At 46.1% G+C, this 18591-nt stretch overlaps 2 protein-coding genes and 1 long non-coding RNA gene across 4 annotated transcripts; 1 reads left to right on the top strand and 2 right to left on the bottom strand.

Annotated features, from left to right (window-relative positions):
• Window positions 1–230: 230 nt before the first annotated feature.
• LOC111072617 (DNA-directed RNA polymerases I, II, and III subunit RPABC4) lies at window positions 231–813 on the bottom strand. Its single transcript, XM_022364599.2, has 3 exons — window positions 678–813; window positions 446–538; window positions 231–347 (listed from the first exon to the last, which is right to left on the bottom strand). Exons 1-3 carry the CDS (start codon window positions 733–735, stop codon window positions 325–327), a joined length of 174 nt encoding a protein of 57 aa, XP_022220291.1. The 5' UTR covers window positions 736–813; the 3' UTR covers window positions 231–324.
• Window positions 814–2060: 1247 nt separating this feature from the next.
• LOC111072623 (nuclear pore complex protein Nup98-Nup96-like) lies at window positions 2061–3518 on the top strand. Its single transcript, XM_022364605.2, has 3 exons — window positions 2061–2172; window positions 2596–3057; window positions 3130–3518. The coding sequence occupies exons 1-3, from the start codon at window positions 2061–2063 to the stop codon at window positions 3516–3518; spliced, it is 963 nt and encodes a 320-aa protein (XP_022220297.2).
• Window positions 3519–12401: 8883 nt separating this feature from the next.
• On the bottom strand, window positions 12402–13236 carry LOC111072618. Of its 2 annotated transcripts, none has more exons than XR_005967730.1 (3): window positions 13007–13236; window positions 12613–12954; window positions 12402–12542 (listed from the first exon to the last, which is right to left on the bottom strand). It is a non-coding gene; the product is annotated as an uncharacterized LOC111072618 (long non-coding RNA). The 2 variants fall into 2 exon arrangements; XR_005967729.1 differs by having other exon boundaries at window positions 13013–13236.
• Window positions 13237–18591: the final 5355 nt, after the last annotated feature.

The following is an 18591-nucleotide window of genomic DNA, read 5'->3' as shown; positions in this document are numbered from 1 at the left end:
GAAAAATAAAAAATATATAATGTAATGTGAGTGTTTTTTAGTTTAAAAATTATATATTTCCAAAACATTCAAAATAAAAGATAATTAGTTTAAAATATAAAATAAAAAAAAGCGTTTTCAATCATATACGGCAGAGGAGACGGGACGCCACTATACTCTATGAAAGTCTGGACATATTCTGGTAGTACTGGAGTATGGAATATTTCTTGAATAAAAACAAACGACGCGTATTTTCAGTTATTTAAGAGTACTTTTTATTCAAGCACACATATTCAATTAAAAACTAGTTCCTTACAGCTGTAGTAGTCCAATCTTCAGTTGGTTTTAGCGTGCATCAAAGACAACCACTGAAAGGCAAGAAAACGAAAGATTCCATTAGTTATCCGCTTGCGGCATGCAGTTTGAGAGCAATTGGAGGCTGCCAAGCGCTGGGGGCACTACTTACGACGCTTGGTGCGTTTCTTGTACATGATGCGGTAGCCGCACTCGCGGCAACGTATGGGATCACGTGGTCGCATCTCGTTCTCATGATGGCATTCTGAAAGGAGTAGCGCAATTATTTATCGCATAATATAAACATTTCCTTGTGCAATTTGTGTGACTGTGACTATCTTCGCGGCCATGTGCGTGGGCCAAAGCTGTCTGTCTTGTTTACATACACACTCTGCCTAACTTACCACCACAAATATAAGTCATGGCTGTCTTCACATTTTCCTTGGAGCTGGTCTCGGACATTTTAAGTTAATAAAATTAACAAATTTGCGGCTTTTTGTTTAGTAAAAATGTGTGTTTATAGAGGTGTCATCGAGGGCACTATCGATAGTATCGATATTTTGATACGTTTTTGTGGCGCTGCCAGACTCGTGCAATTCGTAGTTGCTGCGGGCTGCCATACCCTGATATTTTGTGATATGAAATTCGTCAATTTTGATATTCAGTTTAATATTACTAGATAGTTGGGACTCTCAGCAATACACACATAATTTTATCCGACTCCTCAATAAATTTTGTTCAGGATTTGCTAGTTTCAGAACACAAGTTTATTTTCCTCGAACCTACGCGGGACTCCTGTGTAACTGGCACCTGTCAAATGCCAAAAATATATGACTATTGATGTATTACAAAAGCAGACCAGAGGCAACTTACCGCACGAATGTGTTAAATTCCACTTGACTAAATGATTTGAAGAGGTAAAACATGGGACAAACGGGGCGGCGGTTTGTGTATTGGTCCGGCTTCTTCGGATATGCTAGTTTCTTCATCCGGCCAGGTCGCACAGGGCCCACAGTTTGTTCCTGGTACTGGGCTGACGCATTGCTGGTCGCAGCAGTGGCACTGGCTCCAGCCTTGCTCGTATCCATCTTGTCCTGTGCAGTGTAGTGTGTAGTCCTGGAAGTCCTGTCCGTGGCTGTGCAGTCCTAGTAGTCGGTAGCCGGGTAGCGTCGGTAGTGAAGTTTTTGCAGCTCTAGTTATGCAGCTCTAGTTATGCTAGTTATGCTAGTTATGTTACCAATCCTTATCAGAAGCTATAGTTATAGTTATAGTCTAGCTATAACTATCTCATCTCATGAGATCCATCTCAATTGCAATTTATATAAATCTAATTTCTAAATTTATATCGATACTATCGTTTCGGCAACGATCCAGCCCTAGTGAAAGATCCGTTATGATATGTGTGTTTGTGTGAGTGTGGACGCGGCGCGCCAAAGCGCTTAAACTAGCTTAAATGCTGAAACTAACTACGTACAGAAACTACGTAACGTTACGTTAACTTAGTTAGTAAGTATCTTAACTACAGTTAAGTGGAGCAACAGCCCGACATATGAGCATAGTTACGTGTGTGTGTGCGTCTGCGGACGCCCGCAAAATCGGCTTAAACTCTTTTACTTAAACTCGCTTAAACGCCTAAACTAACTAGGCACCATGTAGTAACTACGTAACGTTAACTTAGTTAGTAACGATATAGTACCAGTAAATACCTTACCTGTAGCAACAGCCGGCATCCCATTTTGAGCATATACGTGTGTGTGTGTGGACGCGACGCACCAACAGCTGTAATAATGAGTAAAAGGAGATACGTTAAGTCTTGTTTGGATGACCAGGCCGCCGCCACAGGTAACGACCATGTTGACCATGACCGTGATTACGTTCCGGTGCCAGTCACCGTAAAATGTAAGTAGCGACGACGACTTCGATGTGACGTCGAGCAGTGGAGATTCGGATGAGTCCGACCACATTTCGCAACAGGACGCCGCATCATGCCCGTCCACAGTGACTACGGTTATAAACGTGTACAGCATCCTCCTAAACAGTGAAAATGCCGGCCAGGCGCTGCTAAAAAAGAAGCGCAAAAACGTAAAGCTCAAAGCGACGCAACAGAGGAAGCTCGTAACGCTTGTGGGAGAGTACTTTGTACATAATAACATTCACATGACGCTGGGAGACGCCAGATATTTAGAAGCCAACATGCGAAGGGTTTTTTCCGCTGGAGCAAGAGGAAAAGTGGTGTGATAGGTTCTAAACCAACAGGAAAACAAGAGAGAAAAAAAAGGACAAGGCCGCCGATATCCCAAACTCCAAATCTTCGGTGAACAGCAACGGTCGCCAAAGGCTCCAAGCGGCTTTGGGACGTCACCACCAAAAGTCCGACACAGAGACGGCGAGCGAGCAGCAGCAGCGGTTCCTTCCAGGGACAGCAAGACCAACATCGGCAGGATACGGATAAGTCGCAAACCAGCGCCATTGCCAAGCGGGATACCTTCGCATCACAGCAGCAGCAGGCGGCCCTCTCGCAGGAGACTGTAGTGAATCGCTCCAGACTGGCCATTGAGGAAGCAGCGAGGCGCTATGGGGCGTCAGACTATGCGCCACATCCCACAGGGATAGTGTTGCGACGCGTGGGCTACTACACGATACCCTCGCTGGATGATCCCAAGTCCTACCTGGCCGAGGATGGGTCCTGTGTGGTGCCCAATTTCACCATTGGACGTGAGGGCTATGGCACTGTGTTCTTTGCCATGGAAATGGACGTGGCTGGACTGAATCTGGATGAGATTGGTAAGTGATTGGGGAGGAGCCAGGCCAGACAAGCATCATCCGCCAAGAACTATTCTCGCTCTCTCTCTGCAGTTTACTTCCGTAACAAGGGGATCATCATTTATCCTGACGATGAGAAGAGGCCGCCTATCAACCAAGGCCTGAATCGTGAGGCACAAGTCACCCTCGAGCAGGTATGGCCCGTGGACAAGACCCAGACCCAGCCTGTGCCTGTTGTGAAGGATGCGCAGCGTCTGATCGAAATGAATTGGGAGGGACATCTGCGTTGCGCCTGCTATGCAAACGATAAGCGCTTCGTCGAGTATCGCCCAGAGACCGGCAGTTGGGTGTTTTGTGTGAAGCACTTCTCCAAGTACGGCCTGGACGAGGACGATGACAAGATGACGCTCCATTCGTTGCGGCCCAGCGTATACCCGAGGATATGCGGCACAAGGTTTCGCGGCAGGTTGCTCGGCCAGTGAGACATCCGCGCGCGCACTCTTCTTCTTCGCCAATTCGTCCTTTGACAGAAAACTGCTTTTTGGTATTTTCGGTATTTTTATGCGGCCTAGCCCCGGTTTGGTATTATTTGCCCGTGGATTGAAGTATCGACTAGTGAACCGAACTGGTTCGCTTCGTCATCGGTTAGTGTTGGAAAGCGAAGACCATGCTGGAAGTGCTTGAAAATAAATGGTGCCCGCCATATTTGATTTGAATTTTAAATACAAATTAAAGGTTTTTAAAATCCCACAATACCAAATGAGTTTTCCGCAATCAAGTAGTAGGTCAAAATACATAGACAATGCCATTTAAAAAGTATTCACTTATTTTGTATTACTAGTTGAAATTATCGAATTTAAAGAGCCGTAATTAAATGAATGCATTGTAAATGTCAGCGATAATTGACATTGAATGGCATTTTGGGCCGAACTGCATTAAAGCGCGTGCCCTAGGCCGCACTATCTCAATTTGATAAATGAGTGTCCCTCCCTGCCATTATCAGCGCAGTCATCTAGCATAACATAACCCTTTCCTCCACAAACCAGCCACAACCCCCGCTCCTGCTCCAGCTCCTGCTCCTTTGCCACACACTCGCACACTCCCAGGATAGCACAATAAAGAACAACCAAACCAAACAAACCGAAAAGAAGAACAATTTAATTAGCGATGACATGTTGCCATTTAATTTTCTTGTAAAAAGTGTAATTAAAAATGTTTGTCTCGCAGCTGGATAGGATAGGTATATGGTATGGTAGGGGAAGGAGAAGCAGAAATGGAAGGGGAAGTTGAAGCAAATGTGGTTGTGAAAGGGTAGAGGCGGAGCCGAAGGTAAAGGCGAAGGCAAAACAATGGGGTGGGGGAAGGGAACGATCATATATCGGTGGGTCGGTGATAAATCATACTGCGACTACCTTTGGGTGCATATTAGGCTCTAAACGATGAGATAATCTATGGTTAGAGCGACAACAAAATGCTGCCACCGGCAATAAATTTGGAAAATACAAAACATTTGACAATTTTCCAAACAAAGGTAGCTGCTCATGTGGATGTGTGATTGTGTGTGCCCCTCTCTCTATGTGTGTGAGTGTGTGTGTGTGTCTAAAGGGTTTCTGTGGTCCGTTCGCCCGTCCGTCCTGCACACATCGAGGACACAGCAGTCACGTCAACACTTCCAACTCTTTCGGTCGCCTTTTGTTTCGCCTTTCGTATCCTTTCGGCAATAAAAATTCCGTTTGCTATTTATCTTGATTGTCCCCAAGTCGCCATTGCCAGGATATATTCAGGACATGCTCCGGACACTTCAATGTTTGGTCGCAGTTGGCGTAGCCGTCGCCCGTCGCCATCGCCATAGCCGTCGCGATGCCTGGACATTTTTTGCTTAATGAAATGTACATAAAACTAAATGAAATTAAGTTTGTGGCGTGCTCGTGGAGCAAGTCCCAAGTCCGTGGCCCCCCATCTCCTCTCCTATGCTGCGAGCGCTCGCTAGCTGCGTGTTTATTACCGCGTCGGGTATAAAATGCAAAACGCGTTCCCAAGTCCCGCTCCCATCAAATGGCACAAAATGGCCGCCACTGGCCCCCGGCACAGCGAAAACCCTTTTCCGAGAACTCGTCCAAGTCCGATTCCCATTGAAACAGCTGTTCTGGGCTAGCGTGGTGGGGGGAGGGAGAAAGCTCATAAAGTCGAAATTAAATAATTTGTCTTCTTAATTTTCAAATAAATTCTTCATCATACAAATAAAAGGAAAACCTAACCCCAAGCAGCAAAAACAATTGTCAGGCAGCCCTCGACCCCTGCCTGCCCGAAAAGTGAGCTCACTCAGCCAACCAGAAGCGTGGCGAATGCCCAACCAGTATCGCATCCCTCAGTGCCATCGCACCCCCATCCACATCCACATCCTCCATCCGCATCGCATCTTCCTTCGAGGGAAGACGGAGAACACTCGAGATGTTGCCGAGCAGGAACGTTTTATTAAATTCGACCTACGCCATGCCATGAATATGCGAGAGCAAGCAGCCCCCTGGTCTCTCGTTGCCATCCTCATCGTAGCCCATATCCTTATCCTGTTGCTGCTCTGGGTGCTGATCCTGCCGCCCTCGCGACAGTTTTCGTATTGTATTTTTTAATATGTTTGTCTGTCAGTCTGGTCGTCCGTTCGTCCGTCCCTCTATCTGTCGCCCGGCACAAATAATCGTGTACACCATTAATCCTTATTTCACGGCATTGTCCTCCCCGTCCATATCTAGAGCATCCTCCCCTTCACAGCCACCCGGCCGCACGGCAAACACCCTCACACAAGGACAAGTGGCATGTAAGCGATTATCGCAAGGACATCAGGGCAAAGGCAAGGGCAAAGGAAGAGGCAGAGGCGAGGATATCAGAGGGGAAAAAACAATAAATGTAAAAATAAATAAAAGGGTGTCAATGACTTTTGATAATAGAAATGATTGTCCAAAAATTCTTAAACAATATTCAATGTGAATGCACTGCAAGAAAAGTACTTAACGTTTAGTGAAATATAAATATTACAAAATAAAGAATTTAAATACTTAAAATTGCTTGTAACGAAGGTGATTATAATAATGTAACATATTTCTTTATAGCTTATGAATATGAATATGTGTGCAAATAGTAAAGTGCAAAAGTAATGAACAAAAATTCTAGATCATATTTTATATACAGATATACATATTTTTGTTTTTATATATATAAATACATATAATTTCTATAGATAATACGCATGAAATACTTTACAAGCCCCAAAATAATTTATTCTGAACTTTATATAAATTTAAATAAATATAAAATCGTATGAATATGATATATGTATCTATCTATATTCTACTCAATTCTTAAATGCCCAAATTTCTGTATACTTCCCACTTGCAAAAGTTAATCAGGGCTTTTGGTAGCACTCTCAGGGCGTGGGCCATCGCTCTGGCACTCGCCACTCAATCAGTTTATCCCACTAGGGAGTCCACTTTCTGGCAGTGCAGATGAAATCTCGTTTCGGAAAACCAATAAAGTCCGCAGACAGCTTTCAGCAATCACAAAACGATTTGGAATACGCGCACACAGCCATTGCCATGCAGGCGGCTGTGGGGCCTGCCATTCACCACCCTCTCGCTCTCGGTGAGTGACTGACTTGTCCTTTTCTATAGTTTCAGCACGCTTTCCGCTTGGCCTAATTGCCGGTTCCGGATCCGTATTCGTATTCGGATCATCGTCGGCATTGAGGCAGCCAGCCAGCCTCTTCCCTGCCCCTGGAATGTTGTTGGACTTTTCGACATATACAAATTTCGGTTGTGCGCAAAATGAAAAATGACAACACAGGCAGTGGGCAGGGGGACCGCACGCACTTTGCCGAGCAGGGAACGGACCAGGACTTTGACTGCTTTGTCCTGTTTGTATGCTGTGCCATGTGCCCTGCTCGTGGATCCTTTCATTGCATCCTTTTGATGCCGGGGGGTGCGAAACGTTTGAATGCGAAATTAAATGATAAAAGATAGCAATGACACACGCACCGGCACACACATCCCAGCCCGACCCAGCCCATCCCACCCCACCCCATGCCACAACACACCACACAGGTTCCCCCTTTCCACTTGAACCGTTTGAACGCTGAAGGTCGAGCACCTGTTTTATTAAAAAGCAAATAAACGAATTTGTTGAGCGGCCGAGAAGGGTGAGGGCCCAGGCACGAAAGGACCACCGCAGACAGCAGGGCAAAGGACAGGCAACAGGACCCCGAGCTACTGTTAATGGCCGGATGATGATGATGATGAGGATGAGGAGGATGATGATGATGATGAGGGTGATGACTGCAGTGGTGGTGGCTGCCCATCCTAGATGAGCTGTGATCCAGCTGGGCAAGAAGCAGGAGACCGACCCCCTTGCCTGGCACACACGCCCCACGCCGCACTCGGGCACGGGCTCTGGCTCTGGCTCTGGTTCATGGACTGTCAAGTGGTTGGCGTAGCATAATAATTGTGCATATTTGGCTTTTTAATAAAATCTAATCGTCATGGCATCGCTGTTAGGGTAGCAGAGCAGAGCAGAGCCAGAACAAAACTGGACCAGGGCTCATGGGCGGCAATGAAATTTAATTAAATTTACCCAAACAAACTCCAACTGGCACTATGCCCCTTCCCAGAGTATTCCGTGTGTTTCGTGGACGGAGACGGGGAATGGTGGGTGGTGGGTGGTGTGTGCGTTGGTGTGTTCGATACGCGAGTTCCATTGATTGAGCACCACCAAATAGATGGTTCGTTATGGATATGGTTGAAATGGCCAATTACCTCTGCCAACAAATAGAAGATATTCCTCGCTGAATACGGAATGCGGAATGGCTGTGAGATATGAAGATGCAAGAGTTTGTGGAGCTCCAGAGGAGCCAAAGTAGGAGCCAGAGGAGCAGCAGGGCAGGAAAATAAACGAAATGAATTGAAATGAAATGAAATGCCAAACATGAAACTTTGCGAAATGAAATTCTGTTTTTCTTATCGTCTGCGGAGGATGCAGAGGGGCAGAGAGACAGCGGCAATTCTCCGGCAAAACCACACCGGATACTGAGGTAAACGTGATGATGCATTTAAGATTCTTCCGATTGGTCATTATTGTCTGGCATTTAATGTTGGCCTCGTCTTCGGACGGCTTTTTTGATTGATCTACTCATTGACGTTGCTGTATCCACTCGGCTCCTGCTGCAGCCCCCAGCTCCCCCACCCGTTCCACACCACCGATACAAGAAGAACCAGGCCCAAGACGACAATGACGCTGATGATGGCACAGATGGCGGCATTCGATAAGCAAAAAGGGAAGAGAGGCAAAAAGCAAAAAGAAAAAACTGCAATGGCGTTGACAAAATGGATGATGGGGATCCAAGGTTGTCGATGCGAAGGCAGCCAGCCGACTCCCGACGCAGTACCCCCCGATGAGGCCTGATAGAGTTGTATAGGAAAATAGATCATCAATCTGCGGCTGAAAATGCTGGGAGATCTTCAAATTTTACGATTATTACCCACAAATTACTTTATTCCGGATCAATTCCAGTTATGCTGCTTGGAGCGGCTGTGGTCCAAGGCCCGGGATGGAGAGATCAGTGGTAAGATATTCAATACCGCATGCCAGATAGGTTTTCATTTATATATAGCATCCACTTATAGTCTCTGGAGTATTTGAGAACTTTGAGCAACGCCTCGAAGATGTTTAAATTATGAGCGATTTATTTTCTCTGTCTTTATCTGTCTTGCAAAAACTAATTATTCCGATGGGATGTTCCAGCATCGCTTTCTGTTCTCATTCCACTTTTAATATTGGAATGAGCAAAACAAAATATTTTTAGATAACTTCCCAAGTTGGAAAAATCCCTTTATATTTCTCTCTACACTTTCTGGATAATTTTCACAAATAAAATCAAAAGGCTCATCTCAATATCCACCTTTTGCCCCTTTTCTGTGTCCTACATATTATATTGATTTTAATTTTGCATATAGATCATAAATATAGATAAATATAGCTACTCTCCCTTTCTCGCATTTTCCATCTCTCTCCAGCTCCTTTTTCTCCTGCCTTCCATAGACGAAACTGATCATCAAAAATGCGCAACGTCAAAACCAAAGCGTTTTGCAACTTGCCGCAAAAGCAAGAAACCAACACCAACAACACCATCTTGCAGTTGCATGCCCCGGCGTACACATGAGGCATGCTATGCTCTGCCCCCAACCGCTCCAGCCTCCCCCCCCCTCCCCAGCTGCCCGCAGAGAAGGGGCAAAAAACGTTTCTCAAGCTTGGGATTGGGTCTGGGATCGATCGTGCGTCATATGAATGTTTCGTTTAGTTGTGGCCGGGCCGGGCCCTCGTCCGTCGTTGTCAAGAAACAAATTTGGTTGCTACTCGTTCTCGTTCCTTTCATCGTTCGATCGTTCGATTGGGAGCGCACCAAAAGGGTCGCAAGGGTGGGCTGTGAGGCAGGCAAAGAGGCAGGGACACAACTGCTAACAACTGCATTCGAGTTGCAAGTTGAGAAGTTTTCAAGGCAGCAGCACCAGCAGCAACAGCAGCAGCAGCATCGAAGCAGGAGAGGAGTAACAAAAACGACTTAAAAGCATTTTGCAGTCGAGCCGACTGCCGCAAGACTTCATCATCTTCGACGGAGAGAGGAGGGGCGAGAGCGAGCTGCCACATGGAGCAGAGGAGCAGGAATCAGGCAGGGGACTGAGAGAGAGAGAGAGAGACGAGGCCATTTAATTCTGAAGATCGGAGTGGAGTCGTTTGCCTGTTTGGCCATTTGCCGCCGCAGGAGATAAGAAATTTCGCGATTTGCAGTTCTGCAATTGGGAAAAACTAGAAAAGCAACAATTTGATTATCCCAGATGCACTTCTGCTTCCCAGGAACCCACCCCACACACCCAGCTAGAAGCTAGAGTTGGCAAACAGCGAGCGGCAAATGCCTTATCAGTGCTGTGCGGCTCGGTGCCGGCAGTTGCCGGCCCGGCGGATCGTGTTCGATATCGAGTCTTAGAAATTTCGTCCTGTTTTGCCTGCTCCCAGAGATTGTCCATCGCTGGCTTTGTCTTTGTGCCGCCCCAACGGCCTGCATGTCTTGGGTCTTGGGTTTTGGCCGGGTCTGGATCGGGATCGGTAGCGGGAGCAGGAGCGGCAGCGGTGGTATGAACAGGTCCGTGTCCAGGGTTCGGTGGGGGGCTGGAGGCTAGCAAAAACGCACCGAATATCAAAGTCAAAGCAGAGACTGCAAAACAGAAGCACGCACGGAATGTGAAAAGTTGGTTCCCATGACTCCATCTCCTTGGGACGAGGCGCTGTTCAAAGACACCGAAATTCGTCGTCGTCGTCGTCGTCGTTTCTCGTCTTCGTTGTCGTCTTCGTGGGGTTTGTTTGTCTCTTCCGTCTCTGGCTCGTTTTGTATTGTACGAGCATTTGTTGTTCCAGCTACCTCTCCCTGCCACATACGCCATGCCCCATGCCCCATTCCTCACCTGCGCGCACACCGCACACCTCAGCTCTTCCTCTGTTTATCAGCGATTTGAAGGCATTCAACATGCTGTTTGAACTTACATAAAAACATATTGAAACATTTGGCATTGCCGGAGATAAGGAGGTTTTTGGGTGGGTACGCACGGGAGAAGGGAGGGGCGGCAGCAGAGTGGTTAGGAATATTATGGCACTTAAACCACCGACGCTATTTTACTGTCACACTATTCGTATTCGTTGCCACTTGTCTTTGGTGCGGGGCTCGACTGTTTTCTGATTAAAATACCTCAAAAAATGTGAATATAAAAATGCTATTGTTTTGCCGATGGAAAAGCGACGCATCGGTGGAAAACTTGTCGTGTAACAGTAGCTTCGGTAGCAGGGGCAGGCCGTGCCGTGCCGTGCGCCTAGCATACTTCTGTGCGCTCATCCCGTTCATCCCGCACAACGCAGAAGCCAACCATTCGCGATTACCTCAAAGTAAATACTTCGAAAACATTTTCATTACTCCAATTTGTCGTCGTCATCTTGGCTGCTTCGTGGGCGTCTGGTTCGTTGCCCGCCTGATTGTGCCTCCGCTATTCATAACTTCCACGTCCGGATGTGGCACGCGGCGCTCGCCCGAGCGTTGGGTGCAGGGGAGGGGCAGGATGTGACCGGGTAATAAGCCAGGATAGAAATTACCAACGTTTCCATGGATTCGATGCCCCCGCTTCGTCCTGGCAGTTCATCAAACCATTTGAAGGCGGTGTCTCCTTTGGCACCTTTTTCTCTATTTTTGTTTTTTTTTTCTGTTCATGCATTTCATTTGTGGCCCATTGTGGCCCATTGAAACTTCTGCCCGGCTCTTGGTTCTGGTATGTGACCTTCGGAGGTATGTAGAAAAAACCATTGAAGCGGGAGGAATGCCTCAAATGGGTTTATCGATAGTAAATTGATTTAGCCGTCACACACAAAAGGCCAGCGTAAAAAAAAGTGAATACGGACAGTGCAGTGCTGGAGTTGCACGAACTCTTACATTCCTCCCAGGACTCTTTTAAAGGATGAAGGGCGCTTTGTTCAGGTTATCTAACAGCCAAAGGTCGAAAGGAGGGATAACAATCGATAATTAAATTCATCTAAATAACGAATATAAGAAGAGAAATTAAAAATTATTTCTCTTACCTTTTGCACCGGTAAGGATAAGTCCTTGATGCATACAGTACATTTCTTTCCTTGACGTTTCCATTTTGTCGATACATTCAGAGTCCCACAAGCAATTACAAAATATATATAATAAAAAAATCAAAAATCAATGAATATTGTAATTTTTTAATCGTTTTATTGTTTCTACGATTAGCTGTTTTCGTGTGCGAATTTTCTGCTTTTTCCTACCAATTTTAATCGAAAAGCACACACAAAATAAGTTTTGGAGGTGAACGACACATATTTTAGGTATGTTAATAGTAGATATATATTAATAGTATAGTTGGATTCGAAGGAACACAGCCAAGATCCTCGCTATTGCCTCACTTTACCAATTGGTGGCATTTATGTAGATCGATAGTAAGCATCACATTCCATTGTCGGAATATAATTCGAAAGTCATGGAAAGCCCACCTCGAGGGAAACTCCTGTACTTTTTGAGTACAATGATAGAACAAAAAAAAGATACTGCTGTAAAGGTTTCAATCTGTAATCGGTTCTGTTGTGTATGTAGTATCTCGCATGTGTTTCTATTAGTTGTGATAAATCGTAGCCACAGTTTTATTGAAATTTCAACCCCCATTAGTTTGGATATGCTAGAGTATCCCAGATTCGTCTGCAGTCCAGCTATAGTGTTCATTATCTTGGTTCATGCCCAGGACTACTCGAGTATCCGCATCCGCATCCGCAGCCCATTCCCCGTCCGTGCTGCATATTCGACACAAATGCCGAACGCCTGGGCCAGGCATCAATTTCAACAGCTGCTCCAGGGGAGTCGAGTCGTGGTGGAGTCGTCCTCTGCGCTGGTGCAAACGAGGCGAGTGCTGAAAAATGCAAATCAAGTTTCAAATATTTGAGCAATAATATTTGTGGAATGCCACCGAAATTACTCACGCAGTCCGAGAAGAGAACCCCAAACAGGAGCGGAGCAGTCCAGGGCGATGGATGGAGGGCATCATACATACATACATATTTAAAATGTCGCGTGCCGTTAACTCTGAAATGCCAAAAATGAACGGGAATGGAGAAGTGGGCAGGGGGGCAGGAGGTAGTCAGCGGCACAGAAGCAACGGCCATACATTCTAATTAATAGCGAAGGAGCAGGAGCAGGAGAAGAGCATAGTGGAGCGAGTAGAGTCCAGAGGAAGTGCGGCACATTTGAAAGAGGCATTAGAAGCCGTCCAACCAGATGCTGATCCACCGATCGGTGGTCGCGTCGCTTCGCCTCGACCCGAGCTGTCAAATGAATGCATTATGCATATGGAATGAGGAGGATTCATACCCATACCCATACCCATACACCCGGCGGACAGTGTTCCATTTAGCTAGAGGCGCATCCAGAGACCCAGTCCGCAGTTCCAGTCATCCATCCATCGTTATCAGGGGCCGAAACGGCTACTGCTGTCCGTCGCTTGAGTGCGCCATCCTCCATGCCTCCCTCTGGAACTGCTCCTGATGCTGATTTAGCAGGCCACCGGGGCGCCGCACGACTTATCGACGACACATTGACAGGACATAATCGGCACACTTGTAAACGGCTTATCTTAATTGCTACTGACCTGCGCAACATACGCGTACGAGTATCCAGTATTCACAGACGGGGTCTTGGTCTTGGTCTTCGTGTTGGTCTTGGAGTCAGGTTCTTAGAGGCAGAGGTATTTTAAATGCGTTTTTCGAGTGCCCTCCAAAGAGCGCCCTCTCGCCGTGTGTGTCATAATATTTTGCATATTTGCTCGGATTCGAATCGTTGCCGTGTTTTGTTTCTGTTTCTGTTTTGTTTCTTATTTCTGTTTTCTGGTTTCTGTTCCGTGGTCATTGCTAATTAAAGATTATTCGCTGCGCGTGTCCCCAATGCATTCCCCGGATGGCTAACCAGTTGGGTGGGATTGTGATCAGGTTAGGATATATTGGCAGTGCTGTAAATGGCCATACCATATCGTTGGCTGTGGTGGATTGCCAGTTGCCTCCTCTGCGCTAGTCGCAGCTCAGCTCAGCTCAGTTCAGTTTAGTTTAGCTTTGGTTTGCTTTTGTCCTATTCCGCAGAAGTGTAAATTGCGGCTCAATGTGCGAAATTATCATTACCATATCGGGTTGTCAAGAATTTTAACGGCCATTTGTGTGAGTGTAAGTCGGAGCAAAGTCATGTAAGTGCTTCTATGCAGGATTTACGTGGAATTGTATGGCAGCTAGTACTGGCTTTAGCTCTGACTCTAGCTCTGACTCTATCTCGGAGTATGACTCTGACTCTATCACTGCCTCTTCCTGATGGATGGAGTTGCCACAGCAGCACACACCACACACATAAAGAGTGTGTTGTACCCTCTAACTGACACACACAGGTGGACACCCAATATGGCTATTGAGTTATTCACTTTGACATGCCGGCAGCGACAGTGGCATTCCATTCCATTGTGAGTGGAGTCGAGTGAAGTGGAGAGTGGATGATGGAGCCGAGCCGAGCCGAGCCCTGACTGTGGATCGGGAGCCAGTGGCTAAAACTGCAGCTGGAATGCGTATTAGCAATAACAGTGCGCATATTTCATACACGTACACCCCCCGTACGTGTGTGTGTGTGTTTCACTTTTTTTTTTTGTCATTTTTTGGGTGTGTGGTAGATGGAAGAATTATGACAGCATTGCATAGTTGGGGAAAGTATTTTGTATGCGGCAATTAAGAGAGAGAGAGAGAGAGAGGGAGCACCTTCAGGCCTTCCTCCACCTGGCGGTTGCATGCTAAGCCACCATTACCGCCCGCCCACGCCAAAGCCTACCCAAAATTTAATTACGCCCCTTTCGCACAGGAGTACTCCACAGAGTGCCCGTTCACGCACATTTTTGGCCAATTTTGTTCGTGTTAAGGTCAGGCGCTGGCGCTCTCCTGCAGCATTCGTAGTCGAGTCCTTTCGGCCGGGTCCAACCCTTGGAAAGATGTCTGCCACAGCACACAGCCACTGCTAGCACACACACACACACACAACCACACACTAGGTGTACGGTATACGCACACTGCGGCATCAAACCGGTTTCAAACACAGGCAGAGACACAGACACAGACACAGCCACAGACACAACGGGGTTCAACCTCTTTGCCTTTTGGGGCGGAGACTTGAGCGAGGCGAGGCACTGTGTTGTTGCTTTTTACTTGCTCTTATCTGATGGCAATAAGGCTCTGCGCCTCTCTTTCGCTCTGTCCTCTCAACCTCCCCCTCCTCTGCCGCTGCCTCTCCCTCTCCATCACACTCACCATCCAGGCCAATATGCTGCACGAAATGAATTGTGTTTGCGATGCGAATATACATATATATCACGCCAGCAGTTTGAAGTACACTACAGTCGTCTCGCTCCAACGCAGGCCCACTGCAAGGCTACGGATGGTTGGTAGGCAGCGGGAGCGGGAGTGGGAGTGTGAGTGGGAGTGGGAGTGGAAGTAGGAGGGCTGGACAACCGTAAAGTTTGCTTCTTTCGCAGCAAAAGTTTTGCCAAAATGTTGCAATTGTGTGTTCGAGGGTAATGGTGTACAAGGAGTGGTGGGGTGGGGTGGATCGAGTGGAATATTTGGGTGGGCGGAGGGCAGCCATTACCGTTCCACTCACCCGTTGCGTATCACGGCATTGAAATCGATTCAACGAAGTGCACTGCATTTGCGGCACTTGCACTTGGATGCATTTTAAAGCCCAAGAGCCGTAGAGCCGTGTCATGCAAACCATACATAAATACATACATACATACATACATACATACATATGTACATATCTTCATACAAACAATATTGTATTTTTTCAGCAACTTTCAACAATTTCAACAATTTTTATGCGCTTTTGCCCTGCATTGCATTGGCCATTTTCCATTATGAACTGCATATGTTGCATTTATGTACATACATATGTGTGGGTACATATGTATATATGTATATTTGTGCGTGCATATTTGTGCATGTCAGTGCGTGTTTCATTATTAACCAAATATTTTATATCCATCTCTGTTTGTGTTTGTGTCTGTCTCTGTATTCTGTTCTGCATTTTTTTTTTGTATACCGCAATTCCGTGTGGGCGGTGCACTGTGGGAATCCCTTTTAATTAACTCAATTTCGTAGAATTTTCTCCTCTCTGCTTCTTCTTTTTTAACACATATTTCATATCCTTTTTACACCCCTCCGAACACACCGCTCATTGGAACGTTGATGGTCGTATCCGGCAATAAGTTGCATTCTTTCGGTATATTTGCAATAATTTCACACAATTTGTTAATGAAACAGTGCCGCGAGAGAGAGAGAGAGATAACCAATAATAATTTATCAATGAAAAATCTGGAAATGGATTGTGTCTGAATCTGTAGGGGCTTTTAATTATAATTAAATCAAGTATAATCAAGTATAAAAAATTCAGACAAAACTATTCAAAAACCCCAGTAAATTTGTTCATATTTTGTCCATGCATGTATGTTATCTGATTATATATTTACATATGGACATAGTCACTTACGGACTGTTAAAACGGCTGTTATTTATCTGTCATGAAAAGAAGATCCTTCATGTGTGTTATAGATCGAGCATACGAAAGTCGATAGGGTTTAAGCAGCCGTGTAACCAACCAACTCCATTTCCACATTACCGTGTCTGTCTTTCTGTCTGTCTAGCTAAATAATTGAATATATACTGGAAAATGCTCTTAACTAAGTTCACGCCACGTTACATTCACTAACCCAAAAAACTTAACCAACTTCCGACCAGAAGTTGCCCTGCACAAATTAGATCTGATTGCGCGGAATATTCCTAATACAGTTTACTTTCGGTTATGCCTTCTTTAGCCTCCTTTCGAGGCTGGGATCCAATGGAGTAGAGAGGCCTAACCCGGACCCAGCCAGCATCCTTTGCCAGGTCAAACTAATAAACTTTCCTGGTGCTTTTTTCTGGTCCCCCTTTATGCCACAGAAACCTCATCCAGGGTCTGCTTTGTCTTCGACTTGCGCCCCATCTAATTGCTGTTTAAAGGCCCAGAACCGGAACCGGAGCCAGGGAAGACTACCGTAGGCAGAGTCTTGGCTACCAGGGGCTGGGACTGGGACTGGGGAAAGGCAAGTGCAAATGCAGCTACAAACTTGGAGCTGAACATTTTTGTGAATTATTTTCCCATTATGAGCAGATTAAGTTTATTGTGCGGCCATTGGGGGAAAGGTGGAATGGAAGAGTCTTGGCAACTCAGCCCTGGGACTTGGCCTGTGACTATGACTGTCAGTGGGGGGGATAAAATCAACCCGACATCTTGGCTCTGGCACTGGAAAATGTACTCCAATAGGCACATCCGCACACACACACACACACCCCCCCACAGAAACAGACAGAGAGACAGACAGACAGACAGAAGGGGCCTTTGAAAAGGAATCATGGAAAAAGTGTGCTCCGTAGTCCTTGGGGCTGGCGCCATTGTTGAAGGGAAAGCAAAAATGAAAAGCACACAATGGAGGGAGGCAACGGTAAGCGAGGAAAAGTATTTTAACGCGGTCTGAATTTCAAAAGTTTGCCCAGGTATAGCTGCTCCTTTATCTTGAGATGGGAAATGGAGCGGGGAAATGACTTGAAATTCTCGCTTTGAGTCATTTTCTTTATATGCAAAATTTTGTTTCATAATTTTCTATTTTATTTCGTTTAACGTGTAAATTAGAAAATGCCTTAGTGGTGGATGGGAAAACAGTGCTGTGTGGGGTAGGGGTAACCAGATATTTACACACATTAATTAGAATATCAATGAAGCATTTGGCGTTGCCTTTGTCACCGATACAGGAAATGTCACCTTGCCACACAGGCACCGCTAGGGACCCATGGACCCAGGGACCCAGGACACATACGCAGACGCAGACGATGATGATGATGATGAGGCTGCCTGCCACAGACGAATAAATCACACATAAACGCCACTCCAAATGTGGCCCCGACATGACCGGACCAACCTACCAGCATCCAAAACAGCCACATCCCGATCCAACCGAAAAGAGCCGTAGAGTGGAAAGTGGAAAGGAAACCAACCAGATGCACATGCAACCGCAGGCAGCACAAAATGAACCCGAAATGAAGGCAGGGGACAGAGGGATTGGGATTCGGATTGCGATTGCGGTGCAGGAAAATGATGTATGGATTTTTTAACGCTGCTGATTGTCTGCGCAATCGCAGGAGCCACCGAACCACATGGAGCCATCGAACAGTAGGACTGCCGTAATCAACGCCGCATGTGGGGATAAATGGAAGGACGGGACCAGAACGGCGGCCCAACATATGCTTGAAATGTGTTAATTCAACGTTAATTATAAAAATTGATTTCTGCTACTCGTACATATCTGTATCTGTATCTGTGGTGATGCTCTCATGCGGTCTAACCAATATCTGTTCCTGCACCGATTCCCCCCAAATTCAGCATCCAATTAGCAGCCAATAGAGTTTGATCAAATTTACGAGATGCATTCGAGTTGCATCCATCCATCCATCGATCCATTCTCCGTCTTGGGTGCGCCGTCCCCACAGACTATGGGAAAATTTATTTATTTATATTTTGCGGCCAGTCGTAAGGCACGAACATTCGTTGGTCATAAAGTGTCGTCGAGTCAAGTCAAAGTTCCCCTAGAAGTCACCCTGCACTCCTCCGGCTAATGCTCCAAAAATATCCACGTGCCACACTCCGTCTTGTGACTTTTATTATTGTTTTTCCATCTTATTTATTATCCAACTTCGGTTCCTCGCGCTTTGTTAACATAATTTAACCGAATACCAAATTGGAAAATCTGTTTCCCCCGCATTCTTGTTTATCTGGGGTAAAATTAATTTCCATTTAATGTGGCAAACAGCTTCGTTGACACTCGGTCGAATGGCCAGAGGGAGATCCAG

The sequence above is a fragment of the Drosophila obscura genome, unplaced genomic scaffold (assembly GCF_018151105.1).
Source record: "Drosophila obscura isolate BZ-5 IFL unplaced genomic scaffold, ASM1815110v1 contig_186, whole genome shotgun sequence".
Taxonomy (NCBI): Eukaryota; Metazoa; Arthropoda; class Insecta; order Diptera; family Drosophilidae; genus Drosophila; species Drosophila obscura.
The sequence above is the reverse complement of the archived record's forward strand: the minus strand, read 5'-3'. Positions and strand labels throughout refer to the sequence as shown.